This window comes from Schistocerca piceifrons, chromosome 6 (assembly GCF_021461385.2).
Source record: "Schistocerca piceifrons isolate TAMUIC-IGC-003096 chromosome 6, iqSchPice1.1, whole genome shotgun sequence".
Taxonomy (NCBI): Eukaryota; Metazoa; Arthropoda; class Insecta; order Orthoptera; family Acrididae; genus Schistocerca; species Schistocerca piceifrons.
Genome location: NC_060143.1, coordinates 348,365,091 through 348,392,360, shown reverse-complemented (window position 1 = coordinate 348,392,360; position 27,270 = coordinate 348,365,091). Strand labels below are relative to the sequence as shown.

General features: G+C 41.9%; 1 protein-coding gene across 1 annotated transcript in view; it reads right to left on the bottom strand.

Annotated features, from left to right (window-relative positions):
- LOC124802765 (THO complex subunit 3) overlaps positions 1 to 27,270 on the bottom strand; it is a 53,667-nt gene that overhangs the window by 10,399 nt on the left and 15,998 nt on the right. The window contains exons 2-4 of the mRNA XM_047263756.1: positions 25,027 to 25,183; positions 24,728 to 24,932; positions 18,369 to 18,530 (exon numbers count right to left, since the gene is read on the bottom strand). Coding sequence (XP_047119712.1) covers positions 18,369 to 18,530; positions 24,728 to 24,932; positions 25,027 to 25,183 — 524 coding nt within the window. The remainder of the gene's footprint in view (positions 1 to 18,368; positions 18,531 to 24,727; positions 24,933 to 25,026; positions 25,184 to 27,270) is intronic.

Sequence of the window (27,270 nt, the reverse complement as noted above, 5' to 3'; positions counted from 1 at the left end):
GACGGAGGAGATAACCAGAGTCAGCAATCTATGGCTGATGCGGAGCCAGCATAGGACGACAGAGGCCTTACGAGAGGCCCATAAGGAGGACCGCCACAGAGTTGTAGAATCCTTAGTTGCCCTGAGCTTGTTCGGCGAAGAAAGAGGGTGCCATTCTGCATCCCAAAGGCCCAAAACCTGACGACCTAATGCTGAGTGAAGGTCTATTTCTGGAATGCCAATAGCAAGAGATGGCCTGGTAGTAGCTAATTTAGCCAGTCGATCGGCAAGTTCACTGCCAGGAACGCCAAACTGACCTGAGGTCCAAATGAAAACCACCAAGCATCCACGATGAGCAAGGAGAGAAAGGGAGTCCTGGATAGCGATGACCAATGGGTGGCAAGGGAAGCACTGGCCGATAGCGTGCAAACCGCTCAATGAGTCACTACAGATAGTGAAGGATAGTCCTGAGCAGGAGCAGATATGGTCCAGTGCGTGCAAGATGGCTACCAATTCTGCAGTAAAAACACTACAGCTATCTACCTATACGTCGCGCATAGGTGTAAGCAAAACCAGTGCGGCCAGCAACCATGGAGCCATCAGTATAGATCACTTCTCAACCCTGAAAAGAACTGAGGAGACAGTAGAACTGGTCGTGAAGAGCCATTGGAGGAACAGAATCCTTTGAATCGATTGAGAGATCGAGACAGAGCTGTGGCCGAGAGATGCACCACGGAGGGGTACATGCGTGAGTGGAGAAAAGAGGCAGTTAAGGGAATTGCTGGAGCTCAGAAAAGAGTGACTGAATGTGGACAGCCATGGTAAGCCCATGTCGTGGCTGCCGCTGCGGCAGGGTGGTCTCTGTGTCTGGATAAAGGAGACCACAATTAGGGTGCTTTGGGGTGCAGTGAATGCAGAGCACGTAAGATATCAGCTATTGTTGGCGCAAAACCCGCAGTGGTGGAATCCCCGCCTCTACGAGAAAGCTAAGTATGGGGTTAGTCCGGAAGGCACCAGTTGCAAGTCGGATCCCACAATGGTGGATGGGGTCTAGTACCTGCAACGTCGAAGGCAATGCCCATAGACAGGACATCCGTAGTCTAAACGAGACTGGACCAATGCTTGATACAATCGCAGGAGAACAGAGCGGTCTGCACCCCAGGAGGTATTGCACAGACACCTAAGAACATTGAGATGGGACTAGCACATCCTCTTCAGGTGGCGAAGATGATGGAGCCATGTCAACTGGGCATCGAAGACCAGACCCATGAAGTGATGGCTGTCCACCACCTAGAGGGGCTGGCCATCGAGGAACAGTGCCGAATGGGGATGGACTGTACGGCGATGGCAGAAATGCATGACACACTTCTTGGCTGCCGAAAACTGAAAGCCACGGGAGAGAGCCCATGAGTGCGCCCGGCAGATTGCCCTCTGTAGACGGCGTTCTGCAGCGCCCATTACAAAGGAATCGACGCAAATACAAAAACCATCAGCATACAAAGAGGGGGGACACTTTCGGCCCAACAGCTGTCACCAGACCATTAATGGCTATGAGAAAGAGAGGGACGCTCAGCACGGAACCCTATGGAACCCAATTTTCTTGTCGATGGGGAGTGCTGTAGGAGGAGCCAACTTGGACCCGAAAAGAGCAACAACAAAGAAAGTTACAGATAAAAATGGGCAGAGTGCTACGAAGGCCCGATTCATGAAGGGTGGTGAGGATGTGGTGGCGCCAGGCAGTGCCATAGGCTTTATGCAGATCAAAGAACATTGCAAGGAGGTGTTGCCGATGGGCAAAAGCCAACCGGATAGCAGACTCCAGGTGGACCAAGTTATCCACTGTAGAGCGGCCACAGTGAAAACCACTTTGAGTCGATGACAAATGGTCGCAGGGTTCAAGGATCCAAAACAGCCACCGACTCATGATGCGTTCAATGAGCTTACAGAGGGCTAATTGGATGGTAGCTATCCCACTGAAGAGGTGGCTTCCCTGGCTTCAACACCGGAACAACAATGCTTTCCTGCCACTGGGTAGGAAAGACTCCCTCACTCCACAGACAGTTGAAGAGGGTCAGTATACGATGGTGGCCAGCCACCGGTAAGTGCTGGAGCATTTGGTTATGTATCTGATATGGTCCAGGAGCCGTGTGGGGACAAAGGGTGAGGGTGCTGGCGAATTCCAACTTGCTGAATGGGGCATTATATGGCTCTGAGTAGTGAGAAACAAAAGACGAAGGCAGGCATCCTGAGCGCTCTTTCAGGAGAAGGAACGTGGGCGGATACTGAGCCGATGCCGAAGCTTGAGCAAAGTGTTGAGCAAAATTTTCTGCTACAAAGTCCGGATTGGTAAGGACAACACCATGCACAGAAATTCTTGCAACACCAGTGGGAGGACGGTGGCCAAAAATCCGCCTGAGTTTCGTCCAGACTTGTGAAGAGGGTGTGTGTGGTCCTATGGCAGCTACATATCATTCCCAGCAAATCCGTTTCTGAAATTTGATTAGGTAGTGCGCCGGGTGCGGAGTCGTTTACAGACCAGAAGAAGAGCAGTAGAAGGGTGCCACTTGAAGTGTTGAAGAGCAAGGCGGCGGTCTTTTATGGCTGCAGCACTTTCCGGAGTCCACCAAGGGACCATCTTCCAGCGGGGGGACTCTGAGGAAGAAGGGATTGCTGAAACTGCCGCTGAAAGGATGGCGGCAGTCAAAGCCTGTGTAGATTCATCAACACTGCCGTGTGGCAATACAAAGGGGGGGGGGGGGGGGGGATGGGAGCAGAGGAGAAGGCACCCCAATCAGCCTTAGATATGGCCCACCTGGGAGGGTGACGGAGCGAGAGACACTGAATGAAGGTCAAAACAATCGGGTAATGGTCACTGTCACATAAGTCATCGTGGACACCACACTGAATGGAGGGAAGAAGGCCGGGACTGCAGATGGAGAGGTCAATGGTAGACAAAGCGCCGTGTGCCACACTAAAGTGTGTGGGAGCGCCTGTGTTTAGTAAACAGAGGTCAAGCCCTGCCAGAAGAGATTCAACTGCCCTGCACAGTGCAGTAGTCGTATGACTACCCCAGAAAGGGTTGTGGGCATTAAAGTCTCTTAGTAGCAGGAAGGGAGGAGGGAGTTGTTGAAGAAGGGTGGTTAGGGCAAGGGATGTGGGCAGTCTGTCAGGTGGAAGGTAGAGATTACAGATTGTGATTGGAGTGGCCAGATGGACCCTGACAGCAATGGCTGCCAGAGTGGTATGGAGGGGAACCCATTTACTAACAATGTCCTTTTGGACCAAGGTGCAACACCACCAGAAGCCCGCAAGGGGCCAATTCGGTTCGGACAGAAAGCGTGGAGCCCATGAAGGGCAGGTGAGTAAGAATTGACAAAATGGGTCTCCTGGAGCACAATACAAGTGGCAGAGTAGAAGGAAAGAAGGAGCTGCAACTCTGGAAGGTGACGCAAATATCCATTACAAATATACTGGAGGATTCTCAAGCTGGAGTCCAAATGGGAAGCGAATGGACCAGAGTCGGTCACACTGCTGAGTTGCCACCCGTCACCGATACAGATGGGGTAATATCCATATAGGTGGGGTCAGACTCTATTAGTTCATTAACTGGAGGAGGGGAAGGCTCCACCTGAGGGGGTACCAGAGGGGCCTTGCCCTTGTTCTTGTGTCTCTGCTTCTTCTCTTGGGAAGGAAGAGAAGGGCAGACTTCAGCGAAGGCGGGCACGGAATTACACCGGGCAATCTTGGCACCCACCGGCCGCGGATCATGCTGCCGATTTGGAGCAGCAGATCGCCTTTCAGGGGGTTGCCGGGAAGAGGAGCCCCAGGAGGGAGCTCCAGTACCGGCGGACAGCGAAGGAGGGGAGCACTTCTCCAGCGGGGGTGGGGGAGCAGCACCCGAAGGGGTGGGTATGGGTACTGACAGGGAGGGGTAGTTGGAGAGGGAGGAGGAGGCGGAAGGCATGGGGCAAATGGGGTGGGGCTGGGAAGAGGGGCGGGTAGGAGGAGGAATGGACGTAACTGAAGCAAAAGTAGAAGTCATAGACACAGGATGGAGCTGGTCATACTTTTGACAAGCCTCAGTGTAGGTGAGCCAATCTAAGGTTTTGTACTCTTGAATTCTCCTTTCTTTCACAAACACCGGGCATGCAGGCGAGTGTGGAGAATGCTGTCCATGACAATTTACACACACTGGTGGGGGAGCACAAGCATTCCCCTCATGGAGGGGGTGCCCACAGTCAGGGCAAGAGCATAGGGAAGCAGATGCCGGAATCCCGCATTGTTGTTCTACACAGAGTCCTATGGGAGGAGATTTGCCATTGTCTTTCTCCAACCTTTTATGAAGTGTCAAGCGTGTATCTCTGCCCTGTGATGAGTGCTTGTACAGCATAGTTTTGAGTTTATGTTGTTATGGATGAAGGGAAGGGACAGAGTGAAACCTGATGCCGGCACACAGCCTAATCCTCTCATACGGCACCAAGGCAGCCACAGAGCTGAAAGTGCTCATCCAACGGACAAATCGCCGTCAACAGAGTCACATGCCCTCACTTTATGTGACACTGTAGAGAAGTCTGGAATTTAATCCAAGTCACTGGCACAATGACTTCCTCTCCTCCACTTGCCTGCCAAATACAAGCAGTGAAAATTTTCTACCACCAGGATTCAAACCACAGGGTGTATACGTGGACAATGAAAAAATAATTCCCAGATTTTTCCTGGTTAAAAGTACACTTCCTCCTGGGTGAAAATACACTTTTTCCGTGTTAAGTGAAAGTATACTTTTCCTGGGAACTGTAAAAGTTATGTGTTAAGTGAATGTATACTTTTCCTGGGAACTGTAAAAGTTATCAGTCTTTTGAATGGTTATGGTTTTATTCACAGGCGTAGAATTTCCCAGCACTTTAGTAAAAGAATCTCAGGGAACAAAACACATTTTGGGAAGATATATGACATGCGGTAACATGTACACTGTATTTTCGTATTATGAAAGTATAAATTCGAATTCCACCAAACATCATATGTTACTTTCCAAAGCATTTAAATCGAGATTGCGATGCGCTTTTGTTAGCCAGTCATAGCTCACGTCACGTGATCTCGCCACCCGACAACAGCGGATATTCAGAACATAGGACACGTGGTGTAGTCAGCCAATAGCAACATCACTGTTAAGCGGTGCGAGCACACAAATAGGAAAAGTTAATGGTGTAAATTAATATACGTAGTGTTGCTACAAGAAAAGAAAAGCTTTCACATAAATCTGTTGCTGCTTTTTGCATGTGTTACACTTTAAGATATATCACACAAATGTGCCAGTAAAATTTTTAAGAACAACATAAATGTCAGATCTTCTGGACCCGAAATTATTCTAAATCATCGTATTCAAAGAGCTGATTTTTAAATGAGAGTCAAACGCCCTGTGATTTAAGAAATTCATCGTCCATTCTCACACACAGTTCATCTTGCGTAAAAGGAAATTTACTTTGAAAGTAACACTTTTCAGACCACCATTCGCAATATTTTCTCGCGGCCTGTTAGAAATAGGTTCGTTTCAACAGTTACCAGAGAGCACCAGATAACAAGCGTCACTGTGCTTGCGCAGTTACGACGACGCAGGAAGCCCGTATGTTCGCATGTGTACAGCATTAAAAGATCTTACATTGTGTCATAAAGGAAACAAGACCTTAGAGGATACTCCAAGAGCATGGGAATTTTGTGAACCATACTAAAAGGCATAATTCATCTTGAAGTGCACATTCGTATGTAAATTTTCTTGGAGTACCAGTACTGTATTACTCATTGGTTCTTTATTATGGCACAATGCCATGCGTGCTAGAAGATGAAAACGTGCACTTGAAATGCAGCAAACAGTTGAAACTAGCCAATAGTGTGGAATTAAACGCTCCGTTTCAAATAAATTGGCTGGCTCAGCGGAAAGTTATTAAAGCCAAATTTCTTTAGCAAATTGATAAAAGTAACTTCATTGTTCTCCAAGGCGATTAATGCTTGACTGTCAGAAAGGGGACATAAAATCTGAAACTAATAATGTATTATAGCCTTCCGTAATTATGCAAATGTATTTTAACGGACTTCAAAGCTCCCGGCCACAGAAATCCGTTTTGTTTTCATTTGACGGGAGAGCAATAAATGGACAGGAAACAGCAAAATCACTAAACGTGAATATGGCTCAAGTGGAGACCACCCCACTACGGCGCACACTGCTCTGTTTATCAGTCCTGGATCTATGATATTTCCGAACTGGGGCAATATTAGATAGTGGCCGCCCCTCCCTCCAACGTTCGAGATACGACGGCAAAAATTAAATCGACTTTCCAAAAAACATTCATTTTGTAGTGCACATCTTTCTGAAGAGTCTGATACATAAAACCTATGTATGAGAGGAAATGTAAGACATGTTATTTGGTCTCAAGTGTGCCAAAGTGCAGTGCCACGCATATTCACACAGCATTCTTCTATTGCACATCACTGTACTTCACTCTATCGAATTCAAATGTGTATACTTTGTAATGGATGCATCAAACTATATTCAGGACAGTAGACATTAAAATTTCCTGTGGTGCCTCTCCTGCTCCAAGTCGATCGTTTTGACATCTTGTCCCTCTTAAAAGAAGAAAAATGCAATTAATACTGGATGGGATTACTTGTAACCAGGAGATCAAGAATGCTTCAGAAAATCTGCGCTCTTTATTGCCTATTAGCTAATAAGTTGCTGTTTTGTGTGACATAAAATTTAACATAGGATACATAAAACCAGTAAACATGAGAGACAAGCAAGATGGTACACATTTCTCAATCCTTAAGTCCTAGCAAATTTTTCTCCCTAATCTTGCTTCGGGTTTACATAGTGTGCTTTCCTTCCTGCAAAAGAATCTATTACGTCATGAAAGTTAGTCAAATGTTTTGCTACACGAAAAAACGAAATGTTGTCTAATACTGAAAAAGCTGTTAATACAAATAGTACCCAAGACTGGTGTGGTTTCTCGATCTGATTACGTGTATTTTGTCACTGTGTGCTAGATAAAATGAAATAGGGATGCGTAATATTACAGAAGTTTTAATACACACCAAATAAATGAGACTGTTTTGGAACAAATGGTCATTTTATGGGACAACAGAATATGATTTACGAAGAACGAATATCAAATGCCAAATAGGCTTACCACAAGCAAAAAGCTTTATGTTAGGGAAAAGTTTACATTACATTCATACGCTCCAACTTCTGAAGCATGAGATCGAAAAGTAGTAGTACGAAATTTTTATATAAATTTGGAATCATCATATTCTTCTATAATTTGTGTGATGTCCCCGTTTCTTCTCCTTCCTCATTCTAATGAAGAACTTTGTCATCACTAATTCTAAAAACTATTCCTGCCAGTGTCCAAACTTATTTTCTGATTAACTTCACTAACCCTGCCACGATCAACGGTTTAGTTATCCAGCATTTATTCTCTGGTTAGGTGTTATTACGTGTTCGTACAACGTGTTTTGCGCGCTCCTCCCAGAATAGAACTTATGCGCCTGCTAGCTGGGGACTGTACAACTAGCCCTTACTAGTGTAGAGGTCTGGCTAAAAACTTTGTCTAAATTTCATTTTTTTGGATACACCAAGAAGATACCACGTAATCTTTCTTACCTGTTATTCCTGTTAGCCATTTATTTCCACTCTGGTAGTTTGAATCTATGCTTTCACTAGTAATCATAACAATGCTAATCATTCACAGATCCAGTCAACCACATAAACAGTGATTGGCATTGACCTGTTTGGCTTTACTCCGCTCAGCTCGTATAGCCCTGCCGCCTTTTGTCTGCAGGAAAGTTTATTCCTACATGCGGGGATTCTCCTGGCAGAGCCATCACGTACACTGTGCACGCATTCAAAAATCAACTTATGATTTATTCAAAAGTCAACTTAGAATGTGTTCAAAAGGTTCAAAAACTAACAGGGATGCATTCCGGGGCAGATACTCTGGTTTACCTCCGCCCCTTAGAACCAAGCCTGTTGCGCATGCGTGACGCTGATAGATTAGGCACACCAGTATAATTTTACTGGGTAGCACCTGGCCGCTTGCTGCTTTGCTTATACAGTTAACAGCCACATTTCTGTAGCCAGAAACCGGAGAAGGTACTACACACAATGCTACTCAACTGCTCAAACGAATCTAATGTAAACAGTTGTGGAATCACGCTCATTGGAGGCAATTTGTTGTTCTGAAGCATTGCACAGTCTTCCTAAAGCCTTTGACACATTTTGCTGTTGGCAGACGCTTGTGTGAGCACTGTGTTTTGTTGCTGTGTATGGCGCATTTCTTTGCCAAATTAGTTTATTATTTTTTTTTTTCCCCCCTTTCATGTTTTATTGCTGCAGTATTACTCTGCTGTAGCGAGATACAGTAATATCCTTCGTTACATTATTGGTTCTTACCAGTCAATGTTACAAAAATTTAACTGAAAACTAAAACAATGAAAAATTCCCGGGTTTTTCCCGGATGCAAAAATTCCCGGGTTTTCCCAGATCTCCCGGCTGTCCTGGGTTGTATACACCCTGAACCAGCTTATGTCCAAGTTGAAAATCACCACACAGGTGTGCATTAGTGACCTCAGCTACGGAGGTTGGTAACATCATCTACAACAGTGAGTGATTACTGTCTGGTGGGTAAAGTGAAATTCTCTGAAGAGTAAAAACAAAAAAATTCAAGTACGGCTGACCCAATACAAATTATTTACAAAACATTAAATCTAGTCAATTAAATTTTGGACATGCAGCCACGCAAATAAAATTTCCTCCACTGATATTTCGGCCACATATTGTCTGGCCATCCTCAGTGTGAGTCACAAGACAGACGACAAGATGCCAAGCATGGCCTTATATGCTCCACCGCAGTGGTACTGCACATGCGGGTCACAGATGCTGGTCGGCGGCAGAGAAATACGTTTGCACATGCGCCGTCTGTGGCGAAGGCGTGCACACATTCAATTCGCTTATCAATGTATGATCGGTGGCACTGACACAATGACAACTTCTCTAAAGTTTAATTACTACAAGAGCCGGATTCCATGCTTTGTCCAAATTAAAACCATTATCTCTATTTATTAAGTTATTAGCTGATCTAATCTCTATAGCTTCCTTGAAGACAGATTCCCAAAAAGAAAAGGTGGATGTTAACATCTTCACTTCACTGTAATTCATGGAATGTCCTGTATCAATACAATGTTCAGCCACAGCTGACTTGTCTGGCTGTAATAAGTGTGTGTATCTTCGATGCTCCATACACCTCTCATGAATGGTGCGTGTTGTTTGACCTATGTACGACTTCTCACAATTTCTGCAAGGAATCTGATACACACCCGCTTTACAAAGCTGTAAATCATCCTGCAATCTTCATGGGGGGCCAGAAGATCACCTTAACACAGTGTTTCTCAAGAATATGGCCTATCTTTGAGGAAAGAGCACCTACATAGGGCAAAAACGCACTAGATCTGAAGAAATTACTATCTTCTTCCCCATCAAATACCTGCTTTTTAGGTTTTGCATCGAATGCTCTACGAATTTGTTGTGGAGAAAATCCATTTGATTTAAAAATGTTCTTGAGGTATGTTAACTCTTCTTGCAAATTGTCTTTATTGGATATACAGTGTGCCCGATGCACTAAGGTCTTAAGGACACCTGTGGTCTGTGAAGGGTGATGGCAGCTACTGGCATGAAGATATAGATTTGTGTGTGTTGGTTTCCGATATACAGCATGTCCTAATGTGTCATCACCTTTACGGCGAACGACAAAATCCAAAAAGGGGAGGCAGCCGTCTTTTTCTATTTCCATAGTAAATTTAATGCTAGCATGGATGGAATTCAAATGATCAAGAAATCGCTGTAATTCATCCATTCCATGGGGCCATACCACGAATGTGTCGTCCACGTACCTCCAGAAGACAGTATGTTTAAAACTTGCTGAGTCTAGTGCCTTGTCCTTGAATTCTTCCATGAATAAATTAGCTACCAGAGGGAAGAGGGGGCTTCCCATGGCAACACCATCAATTTGCTCATAAAATTCACCATTAAACTGAAAATAAGATGATAAAAGCACATGTTCAAATAAGGACGTAATGTTCTTATCAAAATGTTGGCTGATAAGGTCGAGTCCTTTAAAGGTACCTTAGTGTATAATGATACCACGTCAAAACTAACAAGCACATCCGTACTATTTAGCCTGACATTGCTAAGTCTCTGAATAAAATCCACAGAATTATGAATGTGCTGACTACATTTTCCTACCAATGGTTTTAATAAGGAAGCTAAATATTTGGCAGAAAAATACATTGGTGAACCAATAGTACACATTATAGGTCTCATAGACAAGTCCTCTAGACGCTCATCCTTACCCATCTGGTGAACTTTCGGAATACCATAAAATCTTGGTGGTACTGCACCTCATACTTTTAAAGTACTTATGACTTACTTCGGTAGTGATTAAGCTTTCAGCAAGGCAGCAGTCCTTATTGTCACCTTGTTAGTAGGATCTTTGTTAATCTTCCAGTATGCACCAGAACTAAGTAGACCACATATCTTTTCCTTGTAGACTTCCTGAGGCCAAAGGACAGTAGCATTACCTTTATCAGTAGGCAGTAAAACTGTCTCAGTATCATCACGCAGCTTTCGTATTGCACATCTTTCTTCCTTGGAAACATTGCTTCTTTGTGGACGATGCTTCGTAATTGCTTGACATGTTTCTCGTCTGATTTCTTCTGCAGAATCCTCTGATAGTGGTCGGACAGCTTCTTCAATGGCACTGTTGAAAGATGATATCGGCAAAGTCTTTGGGGTAGGGGCAGAATTTAGCCCTTTACTTAAGACAGACAACATAGCTTCATCCAGATCCTTACCCGTCAAATTTATGACAGGGCGTCAAATAACAGAGTCCACCTGAGAAGGCTGGTCCAATCGGCTGTACTTGGTAATCTGTCTTTTTGTGACCACTTCGCGAACCCAGTCAGACTTAGCCCATGTCATGCCATCAATCCAGTCCCATGAGTCAGGAGATAAAACAGCCGCTAACTTCAAATGCAGATGATACAGGCGTTCAGGAACAATGACCAACTTCCAATGAGTAAAACGAATTTTCTCTCTGACAATAGCAGAACCAGCCCTATGTAAAATTCTATTTACTGCTGCGTTCTTAACAAAGTGAAACAACCTTGCATGTGGTTGCATGCCCAAAATTTATTCGATTATTCTTTACGCCACGAGAAGTTTAAAATGCAGATCAAGTACCTCTTCGGGGAGGAGATGGTTTTATGGGTCCATAGTTTGGACAAATTACGACACCAGAGAGCAAGACTATTGAGCTCCTTGAGTTTCTTACCGAAGTGCTGCGACCATGGAGTTGTCCCAAAATTTGCAAGGTTGGTTCACTTTGTTAAGAACGCTGCAGTAAACAGAATTTTACAAAGGGCTGGTTCTGCTATTGTCACAGAAAGAATTCGTATTACTTGTCGGAAGTTGGACACTGTTTCTTAACGCCTGTATCATCTGCATTTAAAGTGAGCGGCTGCCGCCGCCCAGCATCTGTGACCCACATGCGCAGTACCACCGCGGTGGAGCATATAGGGCCGCACTTGGCATCTTTCATCAGTCTTGTGACTCACTCCGAGGATGGCCGGAAGATACGCGGCCGAAATATTGGTGGAGGAAATTTTATTTGCGCGGCTGCATGCCTGAAATTTAATCGATTATTCATTACGCCACGAGAAGTTGAAAATGCATTAAATCTACTGTCACTATTTTGTTAGACTTTAATATTACGGAAGTATCTAACAATTATCTAAATTTTAAAAATGTAAATTAGTCATATCTGATGCGAGGGAAGCCACAGATTATGAAACTGATATAGGAATCATGTTTCTTGAAATTAGTCCACACTCAGTGGTAATGAAAACTTAACATTACGAGCCACAAGCTTGGTGTGGCATGTCCAGTTGTTCAAACTGAGTTATCAATTTGTACATCATTCAACGTTCTGCTGTCAGTTTTTCACTCGCTGACAGTCAATCGGTACACAATATGAAGGGCATGTATAGTTGTTGTCCCCAATTTCACTACTGTCTCAATATAATTTGGCCAGTTCTCACACTTTCCTGTTCCAGTGCCAAGTACTGGGCAATAAATCGGTAATTTTAAGCAGTGCTTTCATTCACAATGGGTCACAAGTAGCTGAATTGGTAAACATTTTTTTGTATGACCATCTGATAGAAAATGAGCTAGGAACAGGAGGCTCTTCAGAGAGAGTTTGGTTTGCTTCTAAGAAGCATGGAAAAGGTGACAGATTTACTTGCCAAAGTAAGTGGATTTCTTCAAAGATACAAATACCCTTCAATCCTCTTGGCAGATAAATGTGATGAATATCTTACCACTGTAAGACACAGCTGTCTTGCTTCGAAGAAAACTGGAGCTTAGCAGACAGGACAAAGGTTAAAACATTTAGATATTCCCCCCAGAACTGACATAAACTATGGAAAATGCTTATTCACAGCAAATTGTATTGCTGCTATTTTAGTACTGGTTTCTAAGATCACTTTCACTGAATGTCTAAATTTTTCACATAATGAACTTGACATTTGAGTACAATTTCTAGGACTCTGTAATAGCAACATACTGAAAACAGATTTTGATTAAACAGAATTAAAAATATGTAGGTGGAAAACTGCTGGTGAGCCTCCACCATCATAGGAAAAAGCATTAAGTACACTAATTCCATTCACCCAACTCATAGGTTTAAAAATAAATTAACGAATATGGTATCAACAGCAACATAGTCAATGAGCAGATAAAACTGGTACATGAATTAATAAGAGCACTGCACTTGGCCAAATCTAACATAAAGAAACTGTTAAACATAGCAGTGTCAATCTTCTTATTGATTCATTATGTCTCATTTTCATAAAACATTTACAAATAAAAGTGAATTTTATTTGTTCAAACATTAACTAAGTATTGTTTATTTTGTCACTGTAGAAATAAGAGTGTAGTTTTTATCAATCTAAAGACGGTTAGATGCCAAAGAAGTTTTGGTCTTAACGGATCAAAGCCATCTGTCCCGACATTCTGTGACAACACAGAGAGGGCCAAAATACTAAACTTCTTTTTCCATTACTGTTTAAAACAGGAAGATCACACTGTAGTTCCTCCTCTAAATTGTCGCACGAATGTCAAAAATAATAGATATTGAAACAAGTGAGCATGTGATAGAAAAGGAACTGAAATTGCTCGCTAGAAGAAAGGCCACTGAATCTAACACGATACCAATATGATTCTACATGGAGTATGTCAAAGAACTTGCTCCCCTTCTAGCAGCCATGTACTGCAGGTCTTTGGTGAAGCGAGATGTTCATACTGATTTGGAAAAAGTGCATGTCATTTGCATTTTCAAGGAGGACCACTGAACAGTTGCACAAAACTATAAGCTTATATCTCTGATGTTGGTCTGTTGTAGAATTTTGGAACATGTTTTATGTTCGCATATTATGACATTTCCAGAGACTGAAAATTTTGCCAGCAGAAATCAACATGGATTCTAAAAACAACAAGGTTGTGAAACTCAATTCACCCTGTTCACCCCAGAAAGTAGTAGATACTGGCATCCAAGTTGCCACTATTCAATACACACACACAAAAAAAAGTTTTCCATCACTCCGTTTCCCAGAACTCCTGAAGATAGATGTTGACTGTGGATATTGTATCACAGACACAGTCCCTTTGACTATTCAGAGATGTCACTAAACCTGCCCAAAGATGTAAACAACCATGCATGAGCAGTGCCTAATAGACGGAGGGGGTCAGACAACCGATCAGTTCCAGTCATCCCACCGGGAAGGAGGTACACAACTCGTGTTGTCTGTAGTTCAACCATACCTAGATGGTCAATACCGCGGTTCGATCGCATCCGCATTGTTACTTTGTGCCAGGAAGGGCTCTCAAACAAGGGAAGTGTCCAGGGGTCTCAGAGTGAACCAAAGCAACGTTGTTCAGACATTGAGGAGATACAGAGAGACAGAAACTGGCGATGAAATGCCACCCAAGGCCTACTACTGCAATGGATGACCGATACCTACGGATTATGGCTCGGAGGAACCCTGACAGTAACGCCACCATGTTGAATAATGCTTTTTGTGCAGCCACAGGACATCATGTTATGACTCAAACTGTGCACAACAGGCTGTATTCCCAACATCCATGGCGAGGTCCATCTTTGCAACCACAACACCAGGCAGTGCAGTACAGATGGGTCCAACAACATGCCAAATGTACCGCTGAGGATTGCCATCTCGTTCTCTTCATTGATGAGTGTCGCATATGCCTTAAACCAGACAATCACCAGAGACGTGTTTGGAGGCAACCCGGTCAGGCTGAATGCCTTAGACACACTGTCTAGCGAGTGCAGCAACGTGAAAGTTCCCTGCAGTTTTGGGGTGGCATTATGTGGGGCTGACATACACTGCTGGTGGTCATGGAAGGCGCCGTAACAGCTGTATGATATGTGGATGCCATCCTCCAACCGATACTTCAACCATATCGGCAGCATACTCTCGAGGCACAAGTCTTCATGGATGACAATTTGCACCCCCATCATGCACATCTTGTGAATGACTCCCTTCACGATAACAGCACCACTCGAATAGCGTGGTCAGCTTGTTCTCCAGACATGAACCCTACCGAACATGCCTGGGATAGATTGAAAAGGGCTATTTACGGACGCAGTGCCCCACCAACTGCTCTGAGGGATCTACGCCAAATTTCCATTGAGAAATGGGACAATCTGAACCAATAGTGCCATGATGGACTTGCGGATAGTATGCCCCGACAAATACAGGTATGCATCAATGCAAGAGGACGTGCTATTGGGTATTAGAGGTACCGTTGTGTACAGCAATCTGGACCACCACCTCTGAAGGTCTCACTGTATGGTGGTACAAAATGCAATGTGTGGTTTTCATGAGCAATAAAAAGGGTGGAAATGATGTTTATGTTGATCTCTATTCCAATTTTCTGTACAGGTCCCGGAACTCTTGGACCCGAGGTGATGGAAAACTATTTTTGATGTGTGTATGTGCAGTGCTGCTTAATGAATAAAATATCAGCGTACTGAATATCACATCAGCTGTGTGACTGAACTGAAGAGTTTCTAGCAAACAGAACATGGCATGTCATTCTCTATGGATAGAAATCTTCATATGTAAAAGCAACATCGGGCATACTCCAAGAGAGTTTTACAAAGACCATTATTTTTCAAAATATATGTTGCCATAGTGGACAATAGTAATGACATGTAGGAAGACCTGCAGACGATCAATTCTTGGTGCAGGGAGTGAAATTGACTCGCAACATAAGCAAATGTAAAATACTGCTGATAAATAAGCAGAGAGACTCATTACTGTATAATTAAATGATTACAGAACATTCAATGGAAGCAGTTATATCCATAAAATATCTAGGAATACGTGTACAGAGTGATTTAAAGTGGAACAGCCCTATGAAACAAATCGATAGAGAAAAAGAGAAGATCCAAAGAAGAGCAGAGCATTTCATTACAGGTTCACTTAGTAAAGGCAAAGACATCATGGATATGCTCAGCCAAATCCAATGGCAGATGCTGAAAGAGAGGTATTCTGCATCACACTGTGGTTTACTGCTAAAGTTCTGAGAGCATATGTTCCTAGAAGAGTCAACCAATATATTGCTTTCTTCCTGCACATACCGTGAGAAAAGATCATGAAGGTAAAATCAGAGACATTCAAGCTCATGTGGAGGCTTACCAACAACCGATCTCCCTGCAGACCATTTGTGATGGAACAGGGAAAGGGGGAAGAGATGGTAATATACAAAGTACCCTCCACCACATGCCATAAGGTGACTTGCGGAGTATAGATTTAATTATAGAGGAGTATGAACACCATATAACACCCACTACACACCGTATGGTTTGTGGAGTACAGATGCACATTTAGGAGGTAACTCTTCTAATTAGTGACAAAATACATAATCAACCTCATTTACAGAGTTGGTCAATGGGCATAATCCATTTGTATATGTGCTTGCTTTTTTATTCCTTTTTTCAACAATACATTTACCGCTCCTGTAAAAATGGGTTACATCAGCAGCTTCATTTACTTTTCATTGCACAAGATCACACATTAACTTCATTTCATTCATAATATCGTGAAGTGCATAACATCACTATCTTTACAATTCTTTTGCACTGGATATTCATCATCATTTTAATTTGTGTTTGCCTCTTACAATTCTACTCCATTTTAATATTCAGGATTCTCCCCTTTATTTCTCCATAATTCTAATATCGTCTTTATTTTGTCTCTAAATATTTAAATTTACATTTCCAATTTTCCCACAACAGCTTTTTGTTCTTCTTACTGGCGACAATTACTTCCTTTTGCAGAATGCTAAGCTACATTGTGTTTTCATTTTTGGTAAAGTTTTTACTTAAATTGGCTCTGAAGTCTTCACCTGCCCACTCCTACAACAATAAACCAAACTTGTTGCTTGCAGTTATGTCCAGAGGTATCTGACAGCATTATTACAAAGAAAAAGAAGGCTCTACATAGGCTGTCTTCAAGGGTGTTCTGCTTTTCCACTTGCAATTAAGACTACACAAGAATATGTATTTACCTTCATGTCTAGTGGTGAAAAATGCCTGGGCATCTATAAGTTGAGGCAAATGCCCAGTATAAATGCCTGTGCAAATGCTCAAAATTCATAAATGCCTGGACATTTATGCAACACTTACAAAAAAAATTTAAACTGATATTCTGTATTGGAACAAGTTTTTTGCGACATATCTATACATTTTTAATGAGGTCAATTCTTGGGGTAATACATAACAAAAAAGAAAACAAAACTCAAGTTTAAAAGTAATTTCTGAAATAAAGCATAGTTTATATTAAGTAGATAGGCTGCAGGTAGTATTTTTACTTATAGCCTACTACACTACTGCAGAAAAAAGTTTATACATGATTTTAATTAGGAATAAGTCATGTGCTGATTCAGATTCTGTGACTCCAAGAATCGCTGGTTCTCTAGGAATTGACTAGTATCGGAATTGAACAATTCCAGTGTCTTCGGCATCAATTCTTTGTTATTAAATCTTTTTTATGTTAGTGTTCTCATTTTATCTTCACAGCAGTGCAGTCATACGAAAGTAGATAAAGACAGAAACAGAACAGAAAACTATAGTCTGTATCAAATGTCACTAAATGTCACAATAAAGCTTCCCCCCTCCCCTCTGAAAACAGTTTAACATTTAAGGATACATTTATTATCAAGAAACACATGCCAGCCGTTTAACATGTTCAGTAATAATTTTGCTATCAATAATCATTCTTCAGTAATATTCAGACATGGATTATAAAGTGTGTGGCATTACAAAGTGATGATGTCACAGCAATGCATTTTTATACCAGCTTATCATAACAAATCTGTTCAACGTAGTGTGTGTGTGTGTGTGTGTGTGTGTGTGTGTGTGTGTGTGTGTGTCAAAGAGAGAGAGAGAGAGAGAGAGAGAGAGAGAGAGAGAGAGTGAATAAAGAGTAGAACTGGTAAAAATAAAAAGGACACTGTAAATGATAAGGAGCTGGAACACTCGTCCTTCCTTGGTACAGCAAGTTATAATGCTAGTAAAAATATATATTTCTCCCTTCTTTCCTCTTGTTCTTAGTAATAAATGCAATGAATGATATAAGTATGTGCTAATTTAAACATCTACTAACTTCTAGTATTAGGAATATTGTCCCATCCCTTATTTTAATTGGTAAGTTATACATTCTAGCAATACAAACTTTAAAAAGTGCTTTTTTTTATAAATGTCCATATTTTGGACATTTAAAGCTGCTTTGGGCAATTTCCCGAGCAAATTCTCATTTATAAATGTCCTGCTCACTGGACATTTGCCTGGCCCACATCACTATTCATGTCCAAGCATTACTTATTTATTTGATAGCAGAATATAGAACCTTGGGAGCTGTGAACAATTTAAATCAAGCCTACTACACAGGAGAAAAAAAGCACTATGAATGTAACAGCACAGCTGAATGACAATGCACTACTTTTAAATAAAGACTACAAATCAATTATGAGTTTGTTGCACAGTATGACTGCTGTTATACATTCACCCTGGTGCTTAATGTACAGCAGTTTCACATGAATATAAGTGATGAATGTTTTACACGTTAAGAGCTGTTTATTTTATACAATACTGAAAGCTGATTGGATTGTTACATAATGCTTAGAAAATATTGAAATTCTGAATCCTTTCAAAACAAAGTAAAATGAACTTGTTTAAAAATGGAGCAGTATCTGCTAAACTTACCTTGAAAAAGTCCGCAAACATGCAAGTTCTTCCAAATCCCACAGTGAAACAAGAGCATCAGCCGATCCTGTAGCAAAATATTTGCCTGTAGGATCTAGTTCAATGCAAATACAAGTTCCAGGATGTGCTTTCAACACATGTTGTAGTTCTAGGTCTGGATAACTGTCAAACAGAATTTTTAGCTATAGGTTAGTATAAACTCATGGGGGGGGGGGGGGGGGGGGGGAACCAACCTACAGCTTATTCACTTGCTTTTTTTTATGTACAGTGTGTATCAGATGTCCTTCAACAAACTTTATGGATGGATTCCTCACACCAAAGCAATAAAAAACGGCATATAAATATAAACAAGTGAGGTTTGTAACCAACAATTAAAATCTTTTCTGATAGATAATCAAGTTATACATCAGTACAAGTCATCTGCTGACACCACATTGTCTCAATAATACTGTCCTCTTAACAATGTAAGAAAACACAGATTGCTGCTTACCATAAAGAAAACATGTTAAGTTGGAGACAGGCACAATTAAAACACACTTACATGAAGCTTTCGGCCACAGCCTTCCCCAATAAAAGTGAGACACAACACCATTCATACACACAAGGGTGTGTCTCTCTTTTACTGATGAAGCTGTAGCCGAAAGCTTTATATAAGTGTCTTTTAACTGTGCCTGTCTGCAATTTAATGTGTTCTTTATGGTAAGTAGCAATCTGACTTTTCCTACACTGTTGATATTCCTACCTGGAGTTTCCATTGTTTGATACTGTGCTGATATGGAGACACGATCACCTCTGACATTTGAAATTAGTCTGTCTTGCATATTTCGTGTGGTGCCATAGTGGTGGCGGTGGTGGTTGTTGTTTGCTGACAGTGCTGTACTAACTGCCAATCAGGTTTCTGTACTTTCAGTCATATTTAAGCAAATTTTCACCAACATTCATGGACAGATCAAAATTCTCATGATACCATTAAGACTAAGTACCATCAGCAGTGTAAGATTAATGTGTGTCTTGCAATTGCAGGTGACCGTCTGGTAAGTTACATATTCTCTCAGAATGTTTTATGGGTGCTGTCTACAAGCACTTTATTTAGAACACTTCCAGACTTGTTAGCACACTGGACTCGTATTCGGGAGGACGACGGTTCAATCCCGTCTCCAGCCATCCTGATTTAGGTTTTCCGTGATTTCCCTAAATCGTTTCAGGCAAATGCCGGGATGGTTCCTTTGAAAGGGCACGGCCGATTTCCTTCCCAATCCTTCCCTAATCCGAGCTTGCGCTCCGTCTCTACTGACCTCGTTGTCGACGGGATGTTAAACACTAACCACCACCACCACTTCCAGACTTGCAACAGGGCGAGCCCCTGCATGTAAGAGGAAGCATGTGTTTTATGCTCAATGGAGTTCCAATACACTGCAGTCACAATATTCAAGATGCACTGTCCTGATTCGTATATGTACTTAGTATTCGTACTGAGTAAGAGGACTAACAGCTTACTTAACTGGCCTAGTACACACCAACCAAAACCCCCAGCAGCGCTCAAATTTCTGAATTCACGGCCTGAAATTTGATCCACCTTACACACCCAAAAGGGAGGGTTTGAGCCGCATGGAATGAGTGAAAACGAGAACTGACATATTTATAGCATTCTTTTTCATTATACTTGCCTGTGATTCAACACATCCTCTATCAATCTACTCTTCCCATATTTCTGTTATGCCATCCTTAACTTTCCATTATTTGATTTTACTCAGCATTCTTATGATATGAGGCACATTTCAGTACCTTCCCTATGTAACACTTGGAACCTCATGTCCCTCCAGTTCAACTTTGTATTTGGGCATGACATTTACCTATTTTCTTTTCTAATTTTTGTGGGTGCTTTTCCTCTTTTGCATAGGTGTGCTTTATAATTGCTTCCAAGTATTACTTATAATTTTCAGATTCCAACAACACCCCATGTTATAGACATCACATTTTTACTTTCCCTGTTGATTCACAGTGTTCCTCCTTCCCAACCCACAAGGCTTGAGGAGGTCCTTGTGACTCATTCTTAATTCCTGATAATTCTCATGACAGCAGCTAAGCTGACCGTGTTAATGAATAAAGACAGACAGAGAAATCTTTACTGTTAGTAAATGGTCCCTAGTCACAAAATACATTCCTCAATTAGTTGGAAGAAGAAACTCTGCTTGCGACAGCTAGGAAAATAGTAAGAGTCCAGTTTTTTTTTTTTTTAACATCAATGATCAGGGAACACACTCTAAATCTTTACTGACACATACTTTCAGAAATTATTTCACTGTTATGTACTTTTTTAACAGTCTGGCACTAATATGATAATGAAACAGTGTGTATTGCACAAATGAGCTAAAGGAAACATCCAAGTTTGCCAGTAAAATTGTACATGTAATCTGTCTTCCGGTGTAACATCAAGTGCCGGAACGTCAGCCCAAAATGCTGCAGCAGAGAAGGCTATGAGATGACATAAGCCAATAGGACGCTGACTAGGACCACACCACGACCGGAGCGGCCCCTATAAGAAGAGCATATAAGGACTGTTCTGCCAAGCCTTGGCCGCACTAGAAGATGCGCACTAGAAAACGAGCCATGACTTGTGATCTGTATTAGTTGCTTGCATGGAAATTGTATCTATTGAAGGACATTGATTATTTGCATATCGCTATTTGCTTGCGACACCTACTGCAAAAAGGCAAAGTTAAGTATTGTCAATTCAATTTACTGTAATGAACTCCATTAATAAGAGTTGTTTGAACGTTGTCTAGTTATCTGAGAAAACAGTTTCCAAGACACCCTATGTTAGATACGCGGGTAGGATCTCACAATCTGAATCACTGAATGTAAAAAGGGGCCCCTGAGATAAACCCAATGGACTATTTGCTAAATAACATTTACAATAATGCTCCTTTCATCAAAATTAAAATTGAGCACTACTCACAGATGTAAGTACATCTAGGGGAAAGGTCTCTTTTTGGGATCCTTACATCCCCGAAACCCTAAGTATGCAAAGTCAAAAACTGCAGTTTTCAGAAAATGTGATGCTTTCTGAGTAAAATCACATTAATATCGTAAAAGGTAAAAAATACACAATTTGTAAATTAGGTTGTTTGAGCAGTTTAAATACATTGGAAAGAGAAGCTGGCTGTCACTCACCTAACAGACAGTGTGATGCAGGGGGCAACTGTAAATGAAGAGAAACAACATAATTAGCTTGCACTTTTCTCTTTTGCTTAGCAAAGAAGCAATGTACGAAAAAAGCTGAATCTAATGGAGAGGAGAGTCTGTTTATAGCGAGAATAAATCACTTGCTTGTTATTTATTAGACTGGCTTACTGGAAGTCTGAATCAGTACATATTAAGAACTGGGAATTTGACGAGTAGTTTGCCCATTCAAAAGATTACAGAATGAACAGCTGCATTTTGGTTTGAGCACATCAGTAATTAATTGCAGTGAGCAGAATGAGGTTCTGAATAGTTTGGTAACTTGGACAGATGGTCCAAGACGGGAAAATGATCACTAGGGAATTCCTGAATGTGGGTTTCAATGTGTTACAAAATTCCAAGAGGGAACACTGAATAGAAAGCACCTAAGATGTATGATTAAAATTTTGAAGGTGCTAGTTTGCAGTTTGACTTAGGAAGCTTTTGCGGTACCTCCTTTAGAATACACCATGTCCTCTGTGTGTAAGTGGGACCACAGGTCTACTACATTTCAGATGCACTCTGTTATGCCAGTAGGAGTGGTCACAACACATAATAGCTGGAGCAGGTACAATGGCAGCTAATCTGTGATAACCCCACAAGGCTTCGCCTGGGGGCTCCAGCATGTTTCCACATAAAACTCTCACCAAATGTGATCGAGTTGGAATTTCCACCAAATCATACTCACAAACATTTAATGCACACACCAGTGCATGCAAACCTAGAGTACCTGATTTTCTAAACTTATCCTTAATGTTAAAAATGTGCAGATTATTTATGTGTTGGGCCACAAACAAAATAACCAAGCTAATGTAATAATTTGTGAGTAGATATTCATTTTAATATTTAGTGTTTGATGTAATTTTGATAAGCATTTAAGTGTCGTCTATATAAAACTCTTTTAATATAATGGAAGGAAACATTCCACGTGGGAAAAATTATATATAAAAACAAAGATGAGGTGACTTACCGAACAAAAGCGCTGGCAGGTCGATAGACACACAAGCAAACACAAACATACACACAAAATTCAAGCTTTCGCAACAAACTGTTGCCTCATCAGGAAAGAGCAAGCAGACATATTTAAAGGCCTTTAAATATGTCTGCTTGTGTCTGTATGTGTGGATGGATATGTGCGTGTGTATACCTGTCCTTTTTTCCCCCTAAGGTAAGTCTTTCCGCTCCCGGGATTGGAATGACTCCTTACCCTCTCCCTTAAAACCCACTTCCTTTCGTCTTCCCCTCTCCTTCCCTCTTTCCTGATGAGGCAACAGTTTGTTGCGAAAGCTTGAATTTTGTGTGTATGTTTGTGTTTGCTTGTGTGTCTATCGACCTGCCAGCGCTTTTGTTCGGTAAGTCACCTCATCTTTGTTTTTATATAAAACTCTTTTAATTAATATTGGCCAATTGGTCCACAAGTTGTATAAAATTGGAATGTAATTACATCACTAGGACAGAGTGGCATGGTAGGGAAGAGACAATACCAACAGCCAATAGGAAGGAAGTTAAAAGAATTAGTAGGGCAAGACATGATAAGATGGGCTCGCTTTTGGAGATGTAGGGGGAACTTTGTGTTTAGAGGTTACAGGGTGGGGAGCTCTATCTTTAGGATATGATTTGGTAACATTTATGTGGCTGATTCTGGGTGGTAAGCAGCTGCGTAGTGCAAGTGTCGGGACTTTGATTATTTCACAATTCCATCGCGACTTGGAATTTTCTGCAAATGAGACCGCAGATGCACTTAACAGTTTTCCTAGGGAGGTACACTGATAAGATATCAAGGAACTAACAGTGCAATCAGTTATTTGTGAATCACAAGTGGCACTTTGAGTCTGTTTCTTGGGAATTTGGCTGCTAGTCCGAGTTTTTACTGGGATACCTAGTGCCACTACAAAAGTTATGATTTCTTGAATAAACTAGTGAATTTCAAATGTACACCTTGTGTACGATAACATCAAATCCAGCTCTACTCATTTATTTATACCGCAGTTGACAGGTCTGCAAAGAACTTATAAACTTGCGACTTTTTTTAAAAATCGGAACTGTTTTGCAGCGGTTTGTGATCAGTCTCTAGACTACAACAAGTGGGCCAAAATCAATACACGTAAATCTGATAGTGTATTTATGTCCCCTCCCAAAGATATGTTTATCTAAACATAGTGGTAGCTAGCATGGTGACGTGTAAAGATATAAGAGCCCTCCACAAGAAAGGTGCTGTGAGCTACAGAATGTTTTACTGGGCACAATTTGTGTTACAGTTTGTAGGCACTTATGGCCTTCTAGCCTGAGAATCATCTAACCTTAATAGTTATGAAGCTTGAGGATTAATGGAGTGATTTTTTACATGTGGTAAGGTATTTGCAAAGGCGAAACTTAAGGAAATCTTCCTGAATTCCTCATTTTAGTCTGTGTGTGTGTGTGTGTGTGTGAGAGAGAGAGAGAGAGAGAGAGAGAGAGAGAGAGAGAGAGAGAGAGAGAGAGGGAGAGAGAGAGATTAAGTGACTTCAATGGAGCGAAGGTGGGAGTAGTGCTACATATAAATGCCATCTTTCAGCAACAGTCAAATGTGTGATTGGGAGTGTTTTAGAAACATTATAAATTACCATTTATCTTCAAGGTAAATTTCAACTCCATGAAACATGTTTTGGATCTGTGTGTTTTTTGACACTTTATATTTCCTTTGCTCAACAGTTACAGCTCTAGATAACTGTGTTCTGCGCATTTAACTATAGCATGCTTTCAATGTACACCTAAAATTATTTAAGAAAATCACATAAAAAAGTTAGGAGAGAATACTGGTATTTCCAAACAAGTCATTCTCAACAAGGCTTAAACCCATTAACTAGAATACTTCATTGCCAGTAGAGATCACAAGCATGAAATATAATTATTATTGACATATTGCTTTTGTACTGACCATTCTCTCCATTAGACTTTTGGTTCCTATTATGCATCTTTACCTGTCAAACAAATCCAAATGATGATTTCACGGGGCTTTTTCTTTATTTTATTATTATTTTTTAACTAACTGCGTCTCTCTTGCCATAAGCCTCAGCTGCTGTTGGAGTGGTGACTTGACTCACTTCTCTTTCTCAGAGTATTATGTGTAGGGAGACAGCCATATAATACTGATGTACCTTAATATATGTATGCAACCTTGGCCATTTGTAAGAAAAAACAGATTACTTTCTTTATTCCATGCAATTTCATTTACTTCAAAATGAAACTGTTCTTCTGCCTTTATCTTGTGAGTACGGGTATCTATGAATGTCACCAAGTCCTCTTTATTCCCAACAGCGATAGTATTACCATCTGGTGCCCAAGCAATGTTGATGTTTTCACCTAGAACATTTACAAAATGAAACAAAATGCCACATGTGAACGCATTATGCACAAAACATTTACAACTGTTTTTGTTTTAAGATGTTTTGTGTACCCTTTGTCAAGATTGTAGCGGCACATTTCTGGGTTCTGGTGTCCCATATTCTAACACTTTTATCACCACTTGCTGTACTTAAGAGATCAGTATTAGAGGCATGCCAACACAGCTGGTCTACGCTACCACCATGCCCTCGGAAGGTGAACTCCTTATTCTGTAAAAGAAAAAGTACATTTATAACTTTTGGTAAAATATCAGTACTGCAGTGATAGATAAGTGATGGTAGAATCAAACACTGGAAAATCCAGGATGGCATGTAACACTATTGTGGAAAGGATATTTGCTACTCACCATATAACAGAGATGCTGAGTCACAGATAGGGACAACAAAAAGACTGTCACAAAATAAGCTTTCGGACAACAAGGCCTTTGTCTCGCATCTAGGTCTATACCTACACAATATACTTGTCCATTCCTACACAACCCCTGCTCCCAACCCCTTATCTCATGGCTCACATCCCTGCAATAGACCTAGATGCAATACCTGTCCCATACATCCTCCCACAACCACCTACTCCAGTCTGGTCACAAACATCACCTAGCACATCAAAGGCAGCGCTACCTGTGAAACCAGTCATGTGATCTACAAGCTAAGCTGCAACCACTGTGCTACATTCTATGTGGGCATGACAACCAACAAGCTGTCTGCCAGCATGAATGGCCACCGACAAACTCTGGCCAAGAAACAACTGGACCACCCCGTTGCTGAACACACCGCCAAACATGACTTTCTTCATTTCAATGACTGCTTCACGGCCTGTGTCATGGATCCTTCCCACCAACACCAGGTTTTCTGAACTGCACAGGTGGAAACTCTCCCTGCAATATATCATATGTTCCCGTAACCTTCCCAGCCTCAACCTTCGTTAGTCATTGTCCCCACCCATATAGCCCCTTCCCTGTTCCCATTCCAGCACTACACAGCCCCCTACTCCACCAATGCAGCCAGTCTTCTTACTTCTCTCCTTTCCCATTAACCCCCCCCCTCCCACTCCCCCCACCTCTCCCTCGCCCTCTGTCTAACCTCCCAACTGGACCTAGCTGCCTTACCCTCTCTCCACCTTGTCCCTGCATGACCCCCACCCCTACCCTGCTATCCCTCTCTCCCTCCCCATCCTAGCCTTCTCCTTACCCACACCTAGTTGCCTCTCTCATCATGCACTGCTGATGCTCATAGTGTGGTTTCTGCTGTCAGAGGCTGTGGTCATGTTTGTGTGTGTGTGTGTGTGTGTGTGTGTGTGTGTGTGAGAGAGAGAGAGAGAGAGAGAGAGAGAGAGAGAGAGAGCACGCTCACTTGCTCTTGCTGGCCAAAAGCTTATTTTGTGACAGTTTAAAAAAAAAAAATAAAATAAAATAAAATTTAATCTGCGACTCAGCATCTCCGCTACATGGTGAGTAGCAACTATCATTTTCAAAATTATTACATGTGATTGTAGATTGGTTGGGGTACCACTGATACTGGAATGTGTTGCCATAATGCATCACTGGAATGAAAATACATTTTTGCAATGCAACAAGGACTGACAGTTTTCTTCCTTCAATGTTAACCGGTCATTTCTGCTATACGCCTCCAACAGCCTTAGCTGTTTTTCACTGTATTTACCCTAATTGGGGAACCCTAAAAATATCTTCCTTGTTCCGCTAACTTACTACCCATAACAAACTGGAGAGACATAACAAAGAAATGCAAAGCAGCCATGATGTAAGAGGTGACTTGAGAACCTCATTGCTGTTCATTTTAGTTACAGAAACCTATCTGGGTGTAAAAAAGAAGCACTGCAACTCCGAAAATTCCAGTTAGTGGTAATGTCACACTGGATTACAGATAGGCATCACAAAAAGATTTTTCGGTCAAAGCCGTGTTCAGAAAGGAAAACACACATACATTCACATAAGCAAGCACACCTCCCACAGACTTGATCCTCATCTCCAGAAGCTCGGATTGGAATGCAACTGTCACATTTAATAAAAGCAACAATCTGGAGGGGGCAGGGATAGTAGGGTACAGGTGGGAGGAGAGAACTGTGCTGTCTTGGGGAGCGCGCACGGCCTAGATGAAGACACGACAAGACTGCCCCCCAGGCGCAGCGTCGGGAGGCTGTGTAGCAGGGAGGTGGGGAGGGGAAAGATGGGCAGGTGTGTTGGCAAAGCGCAGCACACAATGAGGGTGAGGGGACGTAAATAGGGAGGTGGTAGGACAGAGGGGTGGAAACCACTGGGTGCATGCATTGGGGCAGTAGG